At 39.9% G+C, this 18,703-nt stretch overlaps 1 protein-coding gene across 1 annotated transcript in view; it reads right to left on the reverse strand.

Moving 5' to 3' along the window:
* thsd7aa (thrombospondin, type I, domain containing 7Aa) overlaps positions 1–18,703 on the reverse strand; it is an 80,851-nt gene that overhangs the window by 15,135 nt on the left and 47,013 nt on the right. The window contains exons 13-22 of the mRNA XM_077743118.1: positions 17,727–17,921; positions 16,020–16,286; positions 13,908–14,086; positions 13,751–13,756; positions 12,651–12,784; positions 11,982–12,135; positions 4,086–4,227; positions 3,895–4,010; positions 3,717–3,834; positions 1,792–1,937 (exon numbers count right to left, since the gene is read on the reverse strand). Coding sequence (XP_077599244.1) covers positions 1,792–1,937; positions 3,717–3,834; positions 3,895–4,010; positions 4,086–4,227; positions 11,982–12,135; positions 12,651–12,784; positions 13,751–13,756; positions 13,908–14,086; positions 16,020–16,286; positions 17,727–17,921 — 1,457 coding nt within the window. The remainder of the gene's footprint in view (positions 1–1,791; positions 1,938–3,716; positions 3,835–3,894; positions 4,011–4,085; positions 4,228–11,981; positions 12,136–12,650; positions 12,785–13,750; positions 13,757–13,907; positions 14,087–16,019; positions 16,287–17,726; positions 17,922–18,703) is intronic.

Genomic DNA, 18,703 nt, shown 5'->3' on the forward strand with positions numbered 1-18,703 from the left:
TTGTCTCTCTGCTACTGTTGTCTTCAGCTCCAGACTACTGAGGAACTGTGCGGATAAGCTTGGAAGAGGGACTGCATATTCTCTACCTCGGTCTAAAGGAGTTCCCTATCTTGTGGAAGACTTCCTGTGTGTGGTTCCAGTTTTTGTCCAACTTTACAATACCTTTTTGAGTCTGTATCCATTTGAGCTACCGCAACCAAGATGGGGCGTTCAAGCGACTGCCAGCGGCGGCTCCGCCCACTCTTGCTTGTTTTGTGTCTTTGCTGCTTTTATGTCTTAATGATTTGATGATTCCAAATACTTTGATTTGCTTTGCACTTTGTGCTTTTGCTTTGCTGTTTTGTCTAATCACCCTCTTGCTACTGCCACAATTAAATTTCCCGAATACGGGATGAATAAAGTTATCCATCCATTCCTGAAAGGGCAGTGTTCATGCTGTTTCAGTGGGGAAAAAAACCTGCAGGAGTATGCCTTTTAGGAATAAGTATGGAAAAGTGACGGTCAAGTTCAGAAGAGAGGCAGACGAATTCTAACTATTTAAGCAATGTTTGCATGTTATTTTTGGAAAACATTGTAAACCAAAGTTAAAATACGGCGAAAATAAATACTCATACAATAGTGGTGCTGTTGCGTAGTTCCTACAACTAACTTAAAGCACAACAAGAGCGCAGCAAGGTAACATATTCCAGGTCAAGCATACTCATCGAAAATACTTGCAAATGCTCAAAGCTTGAGCTTACACACTTAGAGAAGGTAAAGAAATTCAATCACTCGTCTTTTTAGAATTTGACATCCATTTCTGGCCGCCCACGATAATGTCAATACTCTACAATGCATGGTTTGGACCGAAGTAACATGAGCATTTTAACATAAAACATCCACCCATCCATAAATTATGCTTTATCCATTCCTGCTACCCAAAACACTTTTTTTTCTCTTGCGACAGAAAGACTCAGTAAGACACGATGGTGCTTAATGCGCTGATCCAATATGCCTTTCCACGTCATTTATAAATGTCATTTTGGGAAGAATTGCCCCAAGCGAGTTTCCACGTGCACACACACACACACACACACACACACACACACAGACACACACATCCTTTCATACATCACGCTTTATAACGCTTTACTTTGTAAATAACGTCGAAAGGTATGCTACGTTATGCTATTCGGTGTGTTTAGGTACAATATGTAAAAACAATGATTCATACATGAACTCTGCTTTCAGCTGTAACAAAGAAAACTTGAGTTTACATACAGAAGGTGGAAAAATGTAATTATTCGTCTCTTAGAACCCCACAGCTCCCTACGATGGACGGTTTGGACAAACGTAGCGGGTGAATCTTAGCATAACCACACACACACACACACACACACAAATCCATAAATGTTGCTTCATAAGGATTTGTAGTTTTTGTTGTTGTTGGTTTGAAAAAAAAAATAACTTGCTACTTTGTACGGTTTGGACAAACGTAGCGAGAGAATTTTAACATACACACACTCAGACACCCATAAATCTCGCTTTATAAGGATTATAGATAAAATAGGTTTGAAAAAATTCAAGTTATATAACTTCCTCGCAGCACCGATTAGCCAAGCAATGTCATGCGATCATCTGCAGCCAGTGATGGTCATGTGGGGCATCTTATCGTGTGTAGATATTATGAGTCGATGTGTCTTGTCCTCCGCAGGAGAGGCTCCATCGAACTCCTGAGACCGACTCACTGAACCCCTAGAGTTCAATCAAACCCAGGTTAAGAACTACTGGGGTAGAGGGAAATTGGCTGACCTCTGACTTGCATTCAGACCATAAACTGTATCTCCAGTTGTAGCAAGGCTTCACAAGGCATGGCTTCCATTGTTGCATCTGTAATGGGCATGGCCTTCCGTCACCCTGGTGAGCCTGGATCACTGTCCGTCTCCTCCAAACTTTTCCTTCAGACAGGATAGTGCAGTAAAAGAACAGTTACAGTTGTCCTCTCTGTTATATGTTTTAAATCAATCTAAATTGCCTCTCAGTATGTGTGTGAGCGTGAATGGTTGTCCGTCTCCTTGTGCCCTGACATTGGCTGGCCACCAATTAAGGGTGTCCCCCACCTGGTGCCCTGTAGTTGGCTGGGTTAGGCTCCAGCACCACCTGCAACCCTTGTGGGAGATAAGTGGTATGGAAAATGAATTAATGAATATTTTAAAAAAATAATACATAGTTCTAAAGCAGGGAAGTCGTAACCCTGTAGTTAACCATATTTTACTCTGGAAACAAGCAAGTGTGCCATAGCAAGAACATTGAAAGGTGAAATGTGGGAAGGAAAACTATAGCCCATTATACACTTCCACGGCCACCCAATGCCTTAAGGTTGCAGGGACCCTGTGGTGCTTCTATGCCGAGTATGATCACAAAATACCCACAGAACATAAAACTAATTGTGACCCAGACAAAAAAAATAATGCCAAAGGTCATATTTTAACGTTATAAATGACATTATCATAATCACAATATTTTTTTTGGAAACTTGCCAAAGCGAGCTTAAGCCATCCCTGTTTTGCTCGACTGAGCCAAAGCAACAATTACAGTAATACTTCGACATACGAGTGTCCCAATATACGAGAAATTTGAGATACGAGAAAATCTCCAGCCAAATTTTTGCCTTGAGGTACGAGTCAAATTTGAGATAGGTGCATAAAGGATGTTTCCCGATGCAGCTGCCAGGTGCTTATGACAACAGCATGGCTCTGTCTTTCTCTGCACATCTCCCTTCCCTAGAGATACGTACAAGCACTGGCCAGTTTGCATTTTTTTGCATTAATCAGTGCAAGATTAAGGTTAAAACAATGGATCCAAAGCAAGCCAGAGCAATGAAGGGCTAACCTTCATTTCCAAGGTGCACAGTGGCATTCATAACGAGATGGAGAGCCTTTGTTGAATATGATTGAAAGAAAAAACAGTTAGCGAGAGAGCGTGACCAAGTCGATAATCTGCGAAAAAGCCAGCAGAATCTCCATGGACTTCAAAGCAAAGCAAGCGTCTGAAAAAAAAAACTTCAACCGTGGCTGTTTCAAAATCTTTAAAAAACGAACTTGGATACACTGGGTTCAGAGGCATGGAATACCAGTAAGTTTCGACTCGAAAACCGCGGTGGAATACAACTTTACCTTGGTTATATCTTAACAAAGTTACACGCATTTGAGTATGCGTGTATTGTGATCTAAGTTCATTTAAGTTAAATTTTAATTTTATGTTATATTACGAGTGCTTTGCTTTCTGTAAAATCTCTCTCTCTCTCTTGCTCTATCTCGCTCTCTCCCTTTTTCTCACCCTCTCCCACTCTCACCCCCTCTCTCTCTCTCTTTCGGTCTCTCTCTCTCTCTCTCTCTCTCTCTCTCTCTCTCTCTCTCTCTCTCTCTCTCTCTCTCTCTTTCTCTCTCTCTCTCTCTCTCTCCCTGAGAGAGTACGAATAGGAGTAAATTGACATGCAATCTCGTCCCGGGACCGATTAAGCTCATATCTCAAGGTATTACTGTATTTTGGTTTCACCCACTGTCATGCACACATCCCTGATTGTGGTATGTGGACTATTTGCATAGGATAATTATAACCTAGGGACCAATCACTGCCCAACATATGTGATACTTAAGGTACATTTGCAAAGTATGTAAGTATTCTATTTGGCTGCTATGTGTCCTTTAACTTTTTAAAAACCAATATACACATACCTTGTAGTCCGCATTTATGTGTACAGTCAGACCATGCTGACCAGTCAGACAGTTGGCAATTGACAGGGCATTCCACAACACAGGAAGCATTCATTTGCCAATTCCTCTCGAGGCCCAGCTGGAATATAAACCATTGTATTGATTCCGGCTCTATTCGGAAGAGTTTTATATAACTCACCTCTTTACAGAACTTAAGGTCAACAGAATTGCCATTGCTCCGCACACAGTCCAGCATCCGTGTTTTGATACCTTTTCCACAAACTGCACCATCACTCAGTTGACAGGTACTCCAGTCTACACAAATAAGAAATCTAGTATTTATTTTCTCTATTGACGACTACAGGTTTGACGAAGCAGTTTGAGACTCACCAGTGATATTATAGGAATGGTGGAAACAATTGCTGTTTAGTTTGCAAAGATCTGTTTCGGTGGTTGGAGAACACAGTTTCCCCTCTCCAGGCTGCCGGGCTATAGAAGCCCTCCTTTCTCGAGTGGTGTTCCCATTACAGGGCTGCAGTACAAAGGGAGAGTAGATTTTATGACAGCTAACTTGATTAGTTTTCAATAATTCGTCCCATTTTACAAATATATTATCATTTGTGATCCATTCCCCATGCAAGTTTGTATCGATTCGTTTTGCTGCATCCCACGCTTGCTGAGACCACCAATATTGCGCATGATATATTTATATATGTATATGTACATATATATATGTACATATATATATATATATATATATATATATATATATATATATATATATATATACATATACATATATATATATATATATATATATATATATATATATATATATATATATATATATATATATATATATATATATATATATATATATATATATATATATATATATATATATATATATATATATATATATATATACATATACATATATATATATATATATATATATATATATATATATATATATATATATATATATATATATATATATATATATATATATATATATATATATATATATATATATATATATATATATATATATATATATATATATATATATATATATATATATATATATATGTACATATACATATATATATATATATATATATATATATATATATATATATATATATATATAAATATATATATATATATATATATATATATATATATATATATATATATATATATATATATATATATATATATATATATATATATATATAAATATATATATATATATATATATATATATATATATATATATATATATATATATATATATATATATATATATATATATATATATATATATATATATATATATATATATATATATATATATATATATATATATATATATATATATATATATATATATATATATATATATATATATATATATATATATATATATATATATATATATATATATATATATATATATATATATATATATATATATATATATACACACACATATATAGAAGCACATATATACGCATGCATAAGAGTTCAGTAGGTCCTAATCCACAGCCATTTTTTGGTTAAAGAGCCTAACAGCTGATGGGAGGAAGGATCTGCAGAAGTGCTCCTTCCTGCAATGAGGGTGCAGCAGTCTATTGCTAAAAGAGCTTCGAAGGAACTCAACCGACTCGTGCAGGGGGTGGGAGGTGCTGTCCATGATGGACATCATTCTGATCAGCATCCTCCGCTCTCCCACTTCCTCCACAGAGTCCAAAGGACAGCCCAGAACAGAGCTGGCCCTCCTGATCAGCTTGTTCAGCCTGTTCCTGTCCCTCTCCGTGCTCCCGCATCCCCAACAGACCACTGCATAAAACACTGTAGTAGCCACCACAGTGTCATAGAAGGTCCTCAGCAGTGACCTGCACACTCCAAAGGACCGTAGACTCCTCAACAGGTAGAGGCGGCTCTGGCCCCTTTTGTACAGGGCATCTATGTTTATGAACCAGTCTAGTTTGTTGTTGAGGTGAGCACCCAGGTACTTCAAATTCTCCACAATTTCAATGTCTTTACCCTGGATGTTCACCTGAGTGGTCTGTTGAGGTATCCTCCGAAAGTCGACGACCATTTTCGTTGTCTTACTGGTGTCGATGTAGAGGTGGTTTTGCCTACACCAGTCGACAAAGGCAGTGATAACTCCCCTGTACTCCAGGTCGTTCCCGTTAGTCACTCGTCCAACAATAGCGGTGTCATCAGAGAACTTCTGGAGGTGGCAGGTGTCTGTATTATGTTTAAAGTCTGAAGTGTAGAGGGAGAAGAGAAGTGGGGAAGGCACTGTGCCTTGTGGGGCCCCCATGCTGCAAGTTACCACATCAGACGTACAGTCCTGGAGTCTCACATATTGTGGTCTGTCAGTGAGGAAGTCGATGATCCATGCGGCTAGGTGGTTCCTTACTCCAGCCTCTTCCAGTTTCCCTCTCAGTAGGACCTGCTGAATGGTTTTGAACGCACTGGAGAGGTCAAAAACATCATTCTCACCATGCTTCCCGTGTTCTCCAGGTGTGAAAGAGACCTGTGCATCATGTAGGTGGTAGCATCTTCCAAACCAATGCCTGGACGATAGGCGAACTGCAGAGGGTCCAGCTCTGCATTCATCAGGGGGCTGAGGTGGTTGAAGATGATCCTCTCCAATTTCTTGATTAGGAGAGAGGTTAGTGCTAACGGCCTGAAGTGGTTTGGCTCCCCGGGGTTCGCATTCTTTGGAACTGGGACCATGCAGGAAGTTTTCCACAAGGTGGGGACCTTCTTCAGACTGAGGCTGAGGTTGAAAATATGCAGAATCACTGTGCCAAGCTGATCCGCTGATTCTGCAATAGGTAAAATGCTTGGTGTAAAGAAATTAAGGGGCATTCTCCAGCACTCCCTCTAAGGACTCCAAAACGGTGGGGTACTCTGAACTGCTGTTTGGTGCATACGCACAAACTACAGTCAGGTCCCGTCCCCCCACCCGCAGGGATGCTCACCTTTCGTCCACAAGTGGAAGAGTGTCCAACCTCCTTAGAAAAAAAAGGTACCGGAACCCAAGCTGTGCGTAGAGATGAGCCCGACTATGTGGAGGCGGAATTTCTCAACCTCACGCACTAGCTCAGGCTCTTTCCCAACCAAAGAAGTGACATTTTACGTGCAAAAAGCTAGTTTCTGCACCCGGGGATCGGACCGCCAAGGATTCCTCCTTTGGTTGCCGCCCAACCGTCGGCGCACCCAACCTCTTCGGTCCCTCTCACAGGTGGTGGACCCACGTAAGGGGGGACCCACGTAAGGGGGGACCCACGTAAGGGGGGACCCACGTTTCCTCTTCGGGCTGGGCCCGGCCGGGCTCCATGGGTGTAGGCCCGTCCACTAGGCGCTCACCATCGCACCCCCCTGGCTCCATAGTGGGGCCCCCCGCTGACCCGCCTCCGGGGTAGGAATGTTATTTTCCAAGTATGTTTTTCATCATTAGAGGTCTTCTGGGTCATTCTTTGTCTGGTCCCTCACCTGAGACCAGTGTGCCAGGGGTGAACCTACCAGGGGCACAAGGCCCTAGACAACAGAGCTCCATGGATCATTGGGACACACAAACCCCACCACCACATTAAAGTAATGACTCGGTGACCCAGAAGAAACCCACGAAGGCCCGGGGGAACATGCAAACTCCACGCTGATGAACGTTACCTGGATTTGAACCAAAAAACCCAAAGCCGTGAAGCCGACATGCTAACCACTTGTTCCACCGGGCCGCTATCCGTTAGTCCATTTTGAAAATATCGCCACGGATGCATTGATTCCCTCTACTGGGCTCACATTTAATTGCTCTCATTCTATCTCATATAATGACAATAAAAGCATTCAATTCAACTCAAATGGCTGTCTCACAACAACCACAACCTTGATTCTTTCTTACATACCTGTACACATCGGCTAAATGCACCCCTTATTAATGACAAGCAGAAGAGTTTGGCGTTGCCGGTCCTTCAGTAAGGTTTGGGAGTAGAGCCCGTTCATGTGTGTAGGTGCGTAAGACGCCAATCAAAACTGTTCAAATTTCCAAAAGTGCGCCTAGCATAGCCACGTGTGGTTTCCCCGCGCACAGGCCATATAGTTTAATGGCATGCACACTTGCTTTTCACTGCCCACTAACATTTGTACTTCTGCGCACCCGGTGTTGTAAGGCTGGAAGCAATCGGTGAGGGTGAATCAGGGATGTCGGTTTTCGAAGAAATCGAGATCCAACTGAGGTTGTTGTTGCTTGTGTTTTTTTCTAGGCATTGTATACTAATGAATAGTGTTAGGGTTATTCTTGGTATTATTATGAATTGGCTGGAACACTTTGCTTTATTTAGAAAGGTCATTGTTTTACATCTCTTGCAAGAATAACGCTTTGCTTGCAACCGTGATAAACAACGTGAAGGTAGTTCCTTTATCCAGATGGACTTATCAAAGTTGTTTTGAAACCTCGACCTCTCACACGGTCGCAATCTCACACTGAAGATCCGGGAGGACTCTTAATTGTTTTGACTTGGACTCCTCACCAGGTGGGGATACTGCTTGCCCTCCGAAAGGAACTGCAATTGTTTTGATTTCTGACCTATGATTGTTTTGAATAGATGCTTGCTTGTTGTTAACTCTTATTAAAAAAATAAATGGGCAGGAGAGGATTTGATTCATTAGAATGATCCAGGGTGAGGAAGAGTCGGGATCGATTCTCTCTTGCAAGAGACTGGTTATGAGTCAGATGCCTCTTCTGTTCAAAGGTAAATTTGGGAATACCTATTGGTGAACCTATCAAATAGTTTGAGCTCGGTATTGGGGTAGACCTGCCAACTGGCTTAATAATTCTTTGTTCATGTCGAGCCAATGTGGCCAAACTGGTTTTACAATTGTTTGTTCGGACAGTGGAATGTAGGATAAGCCAACTGGCTGGCCTTGCAGTTGTTTGTTCGCAACACAAATTGTAAGATAGCTAACTAGCTGGCCTTGCAATTGTTTCCTTGTATTGTGGAATATGGCCAACTCGCTTTGGAACTGTTTGTTCGAAACGCGCAATATGAGATAGGCTGCAGCAGTTTGTGTGAGCTATAAAAATATCATCGTGTTTGCATACAACTTAAACCTGCTAGAGTCTAACCATATTAGCCCGAAACTCTGTTCACATAAACTCTATCATGCATCACTGCTTTAGAAATACATCACTGTTTTTGAAATATTAAACTGAGTTCCTATATAAAGACTGACCTAGTGTTCAGTCAGAGAGAATTGCGAGGCAGGCAGGCTATGAGAATTTCACAGCTGTCGGAGCATTCTCCAACCATCCTGCAGTCCTGTAATAAACCTATTTCCTATTTAAATTGATCTCACACTTTCTTAACCTGCTCCTGAAGTTGTATTTTCAGACCTATCACGTGGGGTAAAAGACGTCATTAAGTTTTACCCCATTTATACCTTCTGCTTCAATGCAAGCTGACCTTATTTGTTGTATTTAAAAAAAAAATGTAAAACTTGGCATGGACCTTCTGAACAGCCAGAATCAAAACCCTGCGTATTTTTCCTGAAATCCAGCAGACGGTTTAGTCGCAATCGGAGCGTATTTATATTCTATCAGGTTTGTTTGCTGTTAAAAGACCCATGATGTTGAATCTTCACTCTTGTCTAAAGATAGCGAATCTCCACTCTTATCTAAAGCTACCGAATCTCCACTCTTATCTAAAGCTACCGAAACTCCACTCTTATCTAAAGCTACCACTGTATAAATATTCATTTTTGTGCTGAAAAATGATCAAATATTTGTCACCAAATGAAAAGAGTGCAGGAATTTTGCCCAGCCAGTCTCCGTAGTGCGTGATAAATTTGCAATACGGCAGTGGTCTCAAACCGGTTCCACATAAGGCTGCAGTGGGTCCTGGTTTTTGTTCCAATCGATCCAGTGCCAACATTTTAACCAATCAGGTGTCTTTAAAATAAGTAGCACCTAACTCTAATTACCTGATTGCACTTGCAAAAGGTATCCTTGTTGAGTTGGAATGAAAACCTGCACCCACTGCGGCCCTTTGAGGACCGGTTTGAGACCACTGCAATACGGGGAGAAAACTATGCAAGACATGCACACCCACATTGTGAGCATTTCTCCATGCGTTCAAGATCAAATGCTGTATGTGCAGTGTACACACATGCCAGCATGCGTAATCTGCTTGATCGGAAAATGGCTAAATATTGGTCAGGACACTTAGAGCTAGTTGATTGGCACATGCCTTTCCCCAACCATGTTGACTGCACGCATTGCAAACCGCTAATTGCGATCTCATCTGATATCCTTTTCCACCGCTTTATCCAAAGGCGGGTAGCGGCGGCAGCAGCTTCAGCAAGCAAGCCCAGACTTCCCTCTTCCCAGCCACTTCATCCAGCTCATCCGGGGCACCCGGGAGACATGGTCTCCCCCAGTGTGTCCGAGGTTGGCCACGTGTCCTCCTCCCGGTGGGACGTGTCTGGAACACCTCCTGAGGGAGGTGTGCAGGGGGCATGCTCGTGCCAACTCATCTGGCTCCTCTCGTTGCGGATGACCAAGATTCTCACCTTAACTAATTACGATTGTACAACCCTGACCGCTTGGATGCGGTGTGCGAATCATTTGAAGGTTAGTGGGCAGATTATGGTTTTCAGAATCTGATTTAGAATTTGAGATTTTTTTACGGATGGTAAACGAGGCAAAAGCAGCAGTTTATTGCAAAAATACTTTTTAAAAAAACTTAGTGAGTTAAATACCAATTTTCTAGTATATGTGTAAAAGATTTGATAGCGGGAGTTTAAATATATTGCAAAAATTTTCAATTATATATTTTACGGCTAAATTTAAAATTCATTATTTTTTTGCGGCCAAAATTAAAAATTATTTACCTGGTGAGACAAATTGATTTTTGGGTCAAAATTGTATTTTTCTAGTCCCTGTATTAAACCAGTAAACTATGGCAGGGCTTTTTAAACAGTGCAATGAACTAATCAAAAAAATGTACAGCTGAGATGGAATAGAGTTTAAGAATACTTTCCCATTATTATTAAAATATATATTCATTAGTCATCATAGCTGTGATAGAGGGTATTTTTTCTATTATGCAAATAAATAATCACACTTTTGTCTGCATTCATGTGTGCAGCAAAAAAAAAAAAGAAACTGATTGTGTGGGTGTCAGGCAAAAAGATTAAGTAAGAAGTGAGTTTATAGAAAAAGACATCCCTGAATAAGTATGATGATAATAGACTACAACAAAAATAAATATGCTGATGTCCTGGAGATATATGATGATGAACAGTACCATGACATTCCCCAAAGACAAAAGATAACAGATAGACATTTGTTTCCACTCCCGAATGATGCTGGCAAAAGATTATTATGCACACATTTTTTTCATGCATGGCCGCCAGAGAGTGCTCATCAGCTAGGAGCCACAGGGGCCCTCCAATACACATTTTTTTCTGTCTGATTTAATTTGATATTATTATATATATTTGCTTGCAATGAAGAATACGCTTTGCTTCACAATTAAACATACTTTCCTCAGGGTTATTAGCATCAGATTTGCTTGCAACGAAATAAATGCTTGTTATAAATTTGTGTGCATTTATTCATTTTTGTATGAGAGCTCGGGATCGTAACACGTCACCGAGTCCTCATACCAAGGACTGTTTACTGGAAGATAGGACTGACCTTTACCCCAGAATGCAGACCTAGAAGGACGCTTAAGAAGATGCTGATGCAGCGTGATCTCTATCCAAACAACCTTTGTGACTACTTGCATATTGTCGTAAATCGTGACGCTCTTTTCGCTTGATTATGAAATTGTTGTGCCGAATGGAGGCTTGTTTGTTTAATTTCCAATGGAGTGTTTTTGAGTTCCGACCTTAATTGTTATTATTAAATACCTGATATGAGATGATTGTTACAGGTGTTGTTTTGCTTACCCAATTGGATTAATCAATAACCTTGTATTTGTTTGGATTTATGGCCTTTAATGGGCAGGGAAAATTACCGCACAATAGAATTTCCATTCGTGACGAGGACGATGTCGGAATGTATTTTCCCTTGCAAGCAGATAATCAGAGATGACAATTTAATTAAATATATATAATTGAATCAAATGCCCCCTGTATTGTTTTATAATTATATCAAAGTATAGTTATTGATTAACCTAACAACTAGTTTACTCTCAGTACCATGTACATTTTTTAAGCGGCTGTGAATAATGTAATCTTTTGTTAATTTCATTCCATTCTCACCAATGGACATGGACTCCAGACTCCCCAATCTGATAACACACATTCCTCTGGGCAGGGCAGATGACTGTTGCGAGCTCCTACAGGCATCTGCTCTGGGTCACATAGGTAATCCTCCACTTGCTCTGAGGGGCCATCTAGTGTATTCAGCATACACCTGGGGTAAAAAAATTATAATAAATTACAATGATGAACTCTACTGAGATTGAATATACCTAACTTAAACAAATAGGTGCCATGGCTTGCTAAAATAAATAATTCCATAAATGTTTATTATTCTTTTTTTAAGAGTAGTTTTTTAATCCAGAAATTACCATTTAAATGGCTTTAGTATTGGGATGCCATTGAATTGGTGTTTTTCCTTTTACCTTTTTTCTCTTTTTTTAAATAAAATAACCACTCCGGCAGGGGTGGGAAAACTATTCCAAAATGGGCCGCAGTGGGTGGAGGTTTTCATTCCAACCCATAAATAGGTCCTACAGGTTCTTCTTGTCTCCTGCAGAAATCTAATTGGTCCAAGTGTCTGTGTTAGATTGGTTGGAAAAAAAACCTGCACCCACAGCGGCCCTCGGGGACCGGTTTGCCCACCGCTGCACAAGAGCCACAGATTTATTTTTGTTTTTTGCCAATTGTAGTAATCTAACTGGAAAATCTGATAGCCAAAGTCTTTACCTGACTTTTCTGGTCTGAACACCTTCACCACAGTTATCCTTCAGGTCAGCATTGGTAACTTTCCATACACTCCATGGTTCTACTACCCAAACATACTGTCCACAGTCACTGACACAAGGAACCACTTCATAGACCTAATTTAAGAAAATTCCGTCATTGGTCTTGTTCAGAGCATGTACAGTGGTACCTCGACATACGAGCACCCCGACATACGAGCAATTCGAGATACGAGTAAAATTTTGAGCGAATAATTATCTCTAAATACCAGACAAATTTCGAGATACGAGAACGCCAGGTGGTCTTTTTTGCCGCATTTCTTTCCTGTATAACAGATCACGAGCACTGGGCAGAGCATTGCATTTTTTTCAGTGTTTTTTTCCGTCACTCAGCGCGAATGGCGGAGTGATCGCTATTACGAGGAGTATATATTACTTCTCGTTGGCAATTGGTCGTGCGTTATACTATTGTGAGGACATCAGTGTGCATAATTTTCGGAATATTTTGAAGGGAATTCAAGAGCAAACAGCCCATCGACAGTGAAAGTCAGGTTGGAGGCGAGGTAAACAGAGTCGGGAGAAGAAAGGTATAAAAATGTAAAACAAAATTAGGATTAAGTTTAGTGTAAGGTTTGATTAAACTTATTTTTGAGTGTGTCTGCATCGTAATACAAGTTCATTTAAATTTGTTTATGTTATTTAGCGATTCACCGGTGCAAAAAGTCTGCCCCGCGTGTCCCCCACCCCCACCCCCGATATTTACCCCATCCTACCCTCCACAAAATCTGTCTAATTTTAGTTTTATTAAACTAATTTCAGTAATATTAAACCACTAGTTATGTGTTGCTTTGTTAATAGATGGCTAATTAGAAGAAATGAAACATTTTTTCAATCCAATATCCGTTTTTTTTTTGGTGTTTTTTCAGAGGGTTGGAACAAATTAATTTGTTTTTAGTTCGTTTCAATGGGGAATGTTCGTCCGAGTTACGAGAATATAGGCAAACAAGCTCAGTCCCGAAACAAATTAAGCACATACCTCGAGGTACAACTGTATATGGAAATAAGTAGTAATTATATTAGTGAAAGAAAAAGACTATGACTTACTTGTGCCTGCGGTTGAAATGCATTTTCCAAAGCAAGGAGAAGAAATGCAGTTGTTATAGAAGTGCAATTAAAATAAAGTGCATATTGTATTTAATATTTGTGAATCTTAACTTTAGATTACTAAAACTTATCGATGGTTTAATTTGAAATAAATCACCTGGTTGACATGGTCAAGTTTAGGACAAGGCCTTCCACCATTGTAGGGTTTTTCTCTGAGCCATTTTGACCGAACTTTAACACCACTGCCGCATGGCTTGCTGCATCGGGACCAGTTGGACCACTCACTAAGCTTGCAGTCAGATGGACAGGGTATGATGCAAGCCTCCTCAATGTAGCCTAAAACAATACACCAATAACAATATTTAATGCATGTTTTGTGTGTATCTCTTTTACTCAGAAAATTATGCATACGAACATATGTCAGGTAGTAGAAATATTAGATCTACCACTGATTTTGAAAGAATTAAATGAACTTTTTTATGACTACATTATTTTAACAGTGGTCGAACCAATATTTAAAAAAAATGAAAACATCATATGGAGTGAAAATAAAAAACAATTTGTCTTTCATTGAGAGAAAAATGTATTTGAACCTGGAACAAAACATGCTTTAACATTGAGTGGGAAACACTTGTTGGCAAGCACAACAATCAGATGTTTCTTTCTGTGTTCTAAACTTCTAGGAGTGATGATAGTGCACACCTCTCCATCATCCACAAATCCAGGATATTTTGAGGCTGTTTGGAAACTCTGCCCTTGAGCTCTCACCATAGATGTTTTTACAGGGTTTAGATTAAGAGATTTGGTAGACCCATACCTGTCAACTTGTACGTTTTACACGTATTTTATACTTTTTTTACCATTTCAAATCATGTACGCCGTACACCGACTTTTGTACGGGGGATTTTTTTATTTTTTTTAAATTGCCAATATTTATGGAAACCGATCTCAACAAGACCGTTTTGGCTAAACGAGTTACCGCGAGTAAACATGCGTCGTACGGTGTTTGTACGGTTTTTGGGGAGGTTGTACGGGGAATCATAATCATTTATAAGGGCAGTTATCGGCAGAGAATGACAGGTTTGTAGAGAGGGAACCCGGCGTTCTCGATGAATCATTTGGACAATTGTTCAATTCGGACACAGAACATTAGGACTTTGAGGGATTTGTGGGTGATGATGACGTGGAAACATTGTAAAATGGCCAAATAAAGTTCAACCGAACTCAGTTTTGCTTCTGTTGCCTTTTTAAAAATCTGTTATTAGCGTTTGTTCGTATGTTTAATTTTTTATACAACAAACCCGTATTATCACCCATCCTCTGTGGAACAAGCCGTCTTGCTTTTATCACCATTTACATATTATAAATATATTACTCCTATGCTTGCTGTGTATTTCATCCCGCTGGTCTATTATTTTCTGTATATTAAGATGGTCAGCAAACCCATATTTGTTTATCCATAATTTAGGTGTTTAACTCCTGAAGCGCTTTGATTTTCAACAAATTCCCAATCTTTACACGGAAGACTGTTTTGGATCGTCATCTTTTGCCACCTTATTATTCAAGCTCCCCATACTGAAATGAGTTCGTGTGCAATTAGGTAGTAACTTTTTCCTTAGGTTATCCTTTTTTTCCTTTTTTGCACTACACACGCAACCAACAAGTATACCTGATATACTTTCGGAGATTAAGTACCTTTCCAGACCTCATTACAGGACACTGACACCCTTAGTTTTATAGACACATGCTCTGTCTTTCCACCTGTTAGTAACTAGTATTCACAAGTTTTAATGTCGCCGTTCCCAGGACGCAAGTCTCATTTCTCAAAATGGACCTTCACATGCAATTCCCTTCGCGCATTTGGAGCCTCCGTCGCAACATGCAAACATTCATGTGTCTCACCAAAGATGTCATCACATGTTTCTTTCAGCAGGATTAGTCTCCAACCATCGTGAATCCAGGCGCTCCGCCAAAAATCCAGCCCGTTAAAGGGTTTTAGATGCCGTAGCAAAGGTCTTTCCCAGATGTCGACCAAGCGCCCGGACTCCTCCGGTATGTCGACTCCCAGGCTCGTAAAACCAGAAATGATAGGTTCACCAATAGATATTTCTAAATGCACGCATAAACTACTTTCCATCCAACCCTCCCCATCTTCCGTGCTTGATTTGAGGTTTTTCTACCCATGTACGTAGCTTCTTTGTCACAATTTTTGGGGGGCTAAATATCAACATATTTAAATAGAAGGTCTACTTTTACATCTAAAACTTACCATGACTGTTGCAGTGTGAAGTCTGTACAATGCGATTATCCTGGTCATAGCAAACCATAGCTTGGTATCGATACCCTTGACCGCACTCCTTGATATCGCCTTGGACCTTCATGCCCATTTGTGCTTCCATGGGGCTGCCCTCGGAAAGTATACAGTCGGACCAGTTGCCTACAGGCTGGGCATTGTATTTGTTGCAGGGGCAGTATTTAGTCTCACTCAGAGGATAAATTTGGTTATTCTTACATGATTCACGCTTTTTACTTTTTCCTAAAGATACAAAAAACAAGTAAATTAGAGTACTTCAAAATATTCATTTCATATCATATCATATGCCATGCCATGTGTCGTGTTGTGTAGTGTCGTATCATATCATATATAAACATATACATACATACCGTATTTTCACTATAAGGCGCACTAAAAAGTCTTACATTTTCTCCAAAATAGACAGGGCGCCTTTTAACGCGGAGCGCCGTGTGTAAGCTCTGAAACCTGACTGAGAACACTCCTTTCCGACACGCTTCTTATCTAGAGAGATTGCGGACGTGGGTGAGGTCAGGCGCTAAAGGCATGCCCCTACTGGGTACCCGTATATAGTGTGGACACGTGTTTATTGCAAAACAATTTCGTTTTGGTTTATAAGGCACCCCGACGCAGCGGTGAAAAGCAAGTCACAAAAATGAACTCTGAGCTTGCCGTCATTCCCGGAGGCTTAACTAAAGCGCGGGGATAGTTATGCTAGCCACTATTTGCGAATGGATTGTGGACGAACGTGTCTGCTTGCACGGTTGTTCGAGCTTTTGCCAAAGCCGGCATCATTTCTGTGGAGCCTCATGGCAATGACAGTGACTCTGACAACGAAGAGAGGGAACCCGGCGTTCTCGATGAATCATTTGGACAATTGTTCAATTCGGACACAGAAAATTAGGACTTTGAGGGATTTGTGGGTGATGATGACGTGGAAACATTGTAAAATGGCTAAATAAAGTCCAACCGAACTCAGTTTTGCTTCTGTTGCCTTTTTAAAAATGTGTTATTAGCGTGTGTTCGTATGTTTAAACTGGTGTATGTTTAAGCTGGTGTGTTTTGCCATGCCTGGCTGCGCCTTTAAATGCAGTGCGTCCTCTGTGTGTCAAATATAGAAATAGCACTCGTTACTGATACTGTGCCTTTAAATGCGGTGCGCCATATAGTCGTGAAAATACAGTACATACTTTTAAACATTAATGTGAAGAATTCCCAATAGCATTTTTCCAGATTAGAAATTTTTTCATGTGCCACCAAAATTAAAACATAGCATTCTGACCAATATTGGTTTATTTAAATAAAAAAAATATAAACAGCTAAATTCTTCAATTTTCATTCACCATAGGGGACTGACTATGTTTCAGTTCTATGCAGCTACTTAATGAAAATTCAAATGAAGACTATAAAAAATAAAAGACAAATTCTAGGGGAAAAGAAGAAAAATATTTATGATATTATAAATGCTATTGCTTTTTGTTCATCATGAATAGATTATGTATACTGTTACACCAAATTTAATAAAATTGTTAATGTTAGTTTCCTGTGTGAAGTGAGCTCAATGGGATTGGTCAAAAAGCTGTTTTCCTACAGCTCATTTCCTTTTTGTTTTATAATGTAAACGGACTAACTATCGAATAAAAGCAATTTTTTTTGTGCAACCAAAATAAAGTTACCACTTACCTACAAGGACGCGTCTGCGGACCCTGACACCCACACAGTCGGCTGTGCAAAGGGAAAATTTGGACCAGCTGCTCAGTTGACAGTCGTCTTGGCAGAGCAACTGGCAGGGCTGCGTGAGAGGTGGCATAGAGCTGGACAATTTCAGACAGGCTTCAACATCAGCTGGGCCACCATCCAGCTTGCGACAGGACACAGCTATAAAATATGAAACATAATGCTACTAAAAAAATCCCCTGATACGTATGTTTTAAAAGAGAGCAAAACACTTTTTTTACATCAATCATATATGTTTTACATAACTGAATATAAAACAAGATTTTAATCGTTTAGATTTTTCAGTTCCGTTTTATTTCCAATAAGCGACCTGCCTGACAGATAATGAACACTCCCTTAGCCAGTGAAGTATTACAGACCAAAAATTTAACTCAATAAATAAGTAAACTTGCCCAGAGGTGTAGTGCTATTTTGGAGGGGATATTATTCCCATCACAGACATCAAGGCGATTGAAAATAACTTGTATCCTTCTCTTATCTCAAACAAATTAAATCGGATATAGTACGTTTTTCAACTTTAAAGGTGTTATTATTAAAGAATCCAAGAATACATGCTCTTGACCAGGGTGTCAATAGCGCCTTGGAGAACCACTGTCTGAATATAACACAACTGTAAAATGGGTACCAGGACATTTCGTCGCCGGACGCTTTGTCCCCGGATGGTTCGTCGACCGGACACTTCGTTGATGGACAATTCATCGCTGGACACTTCGTCGCCAGACTGTTCGCCTAACCTTAACCACTAACCTTAACCACTATTAAAGAAGACAAAGGAAATTCACATATTCTTTATTTAAAAACTCGCTCGACAACACAAACACATTAACATTTAGGTGTGTGCGAGTACTAAATGTGCTTGTCTCTAAAGACACTACACATGAAACAGTGCCTACGTTGAGCGCTTCACGTTTGGAAAGACCCCA

This window comes from Stigmatopora nigra, chromosome 21 (assembly GCF_051989575.1).
Source record: "Stigmatopora nigra isolate UIUO_SnigA chromosome 21, RoL_Snig_1.1, whole genome shotgun sequence".
NCBI classification, from domain to species: domain Eukaryota; kingdom Metazoa; phylum Chordata; class Actinopteri; order Syngnathiformes; family Syngnathidae; genus Stigmatopora; species Stigmatopora nigra.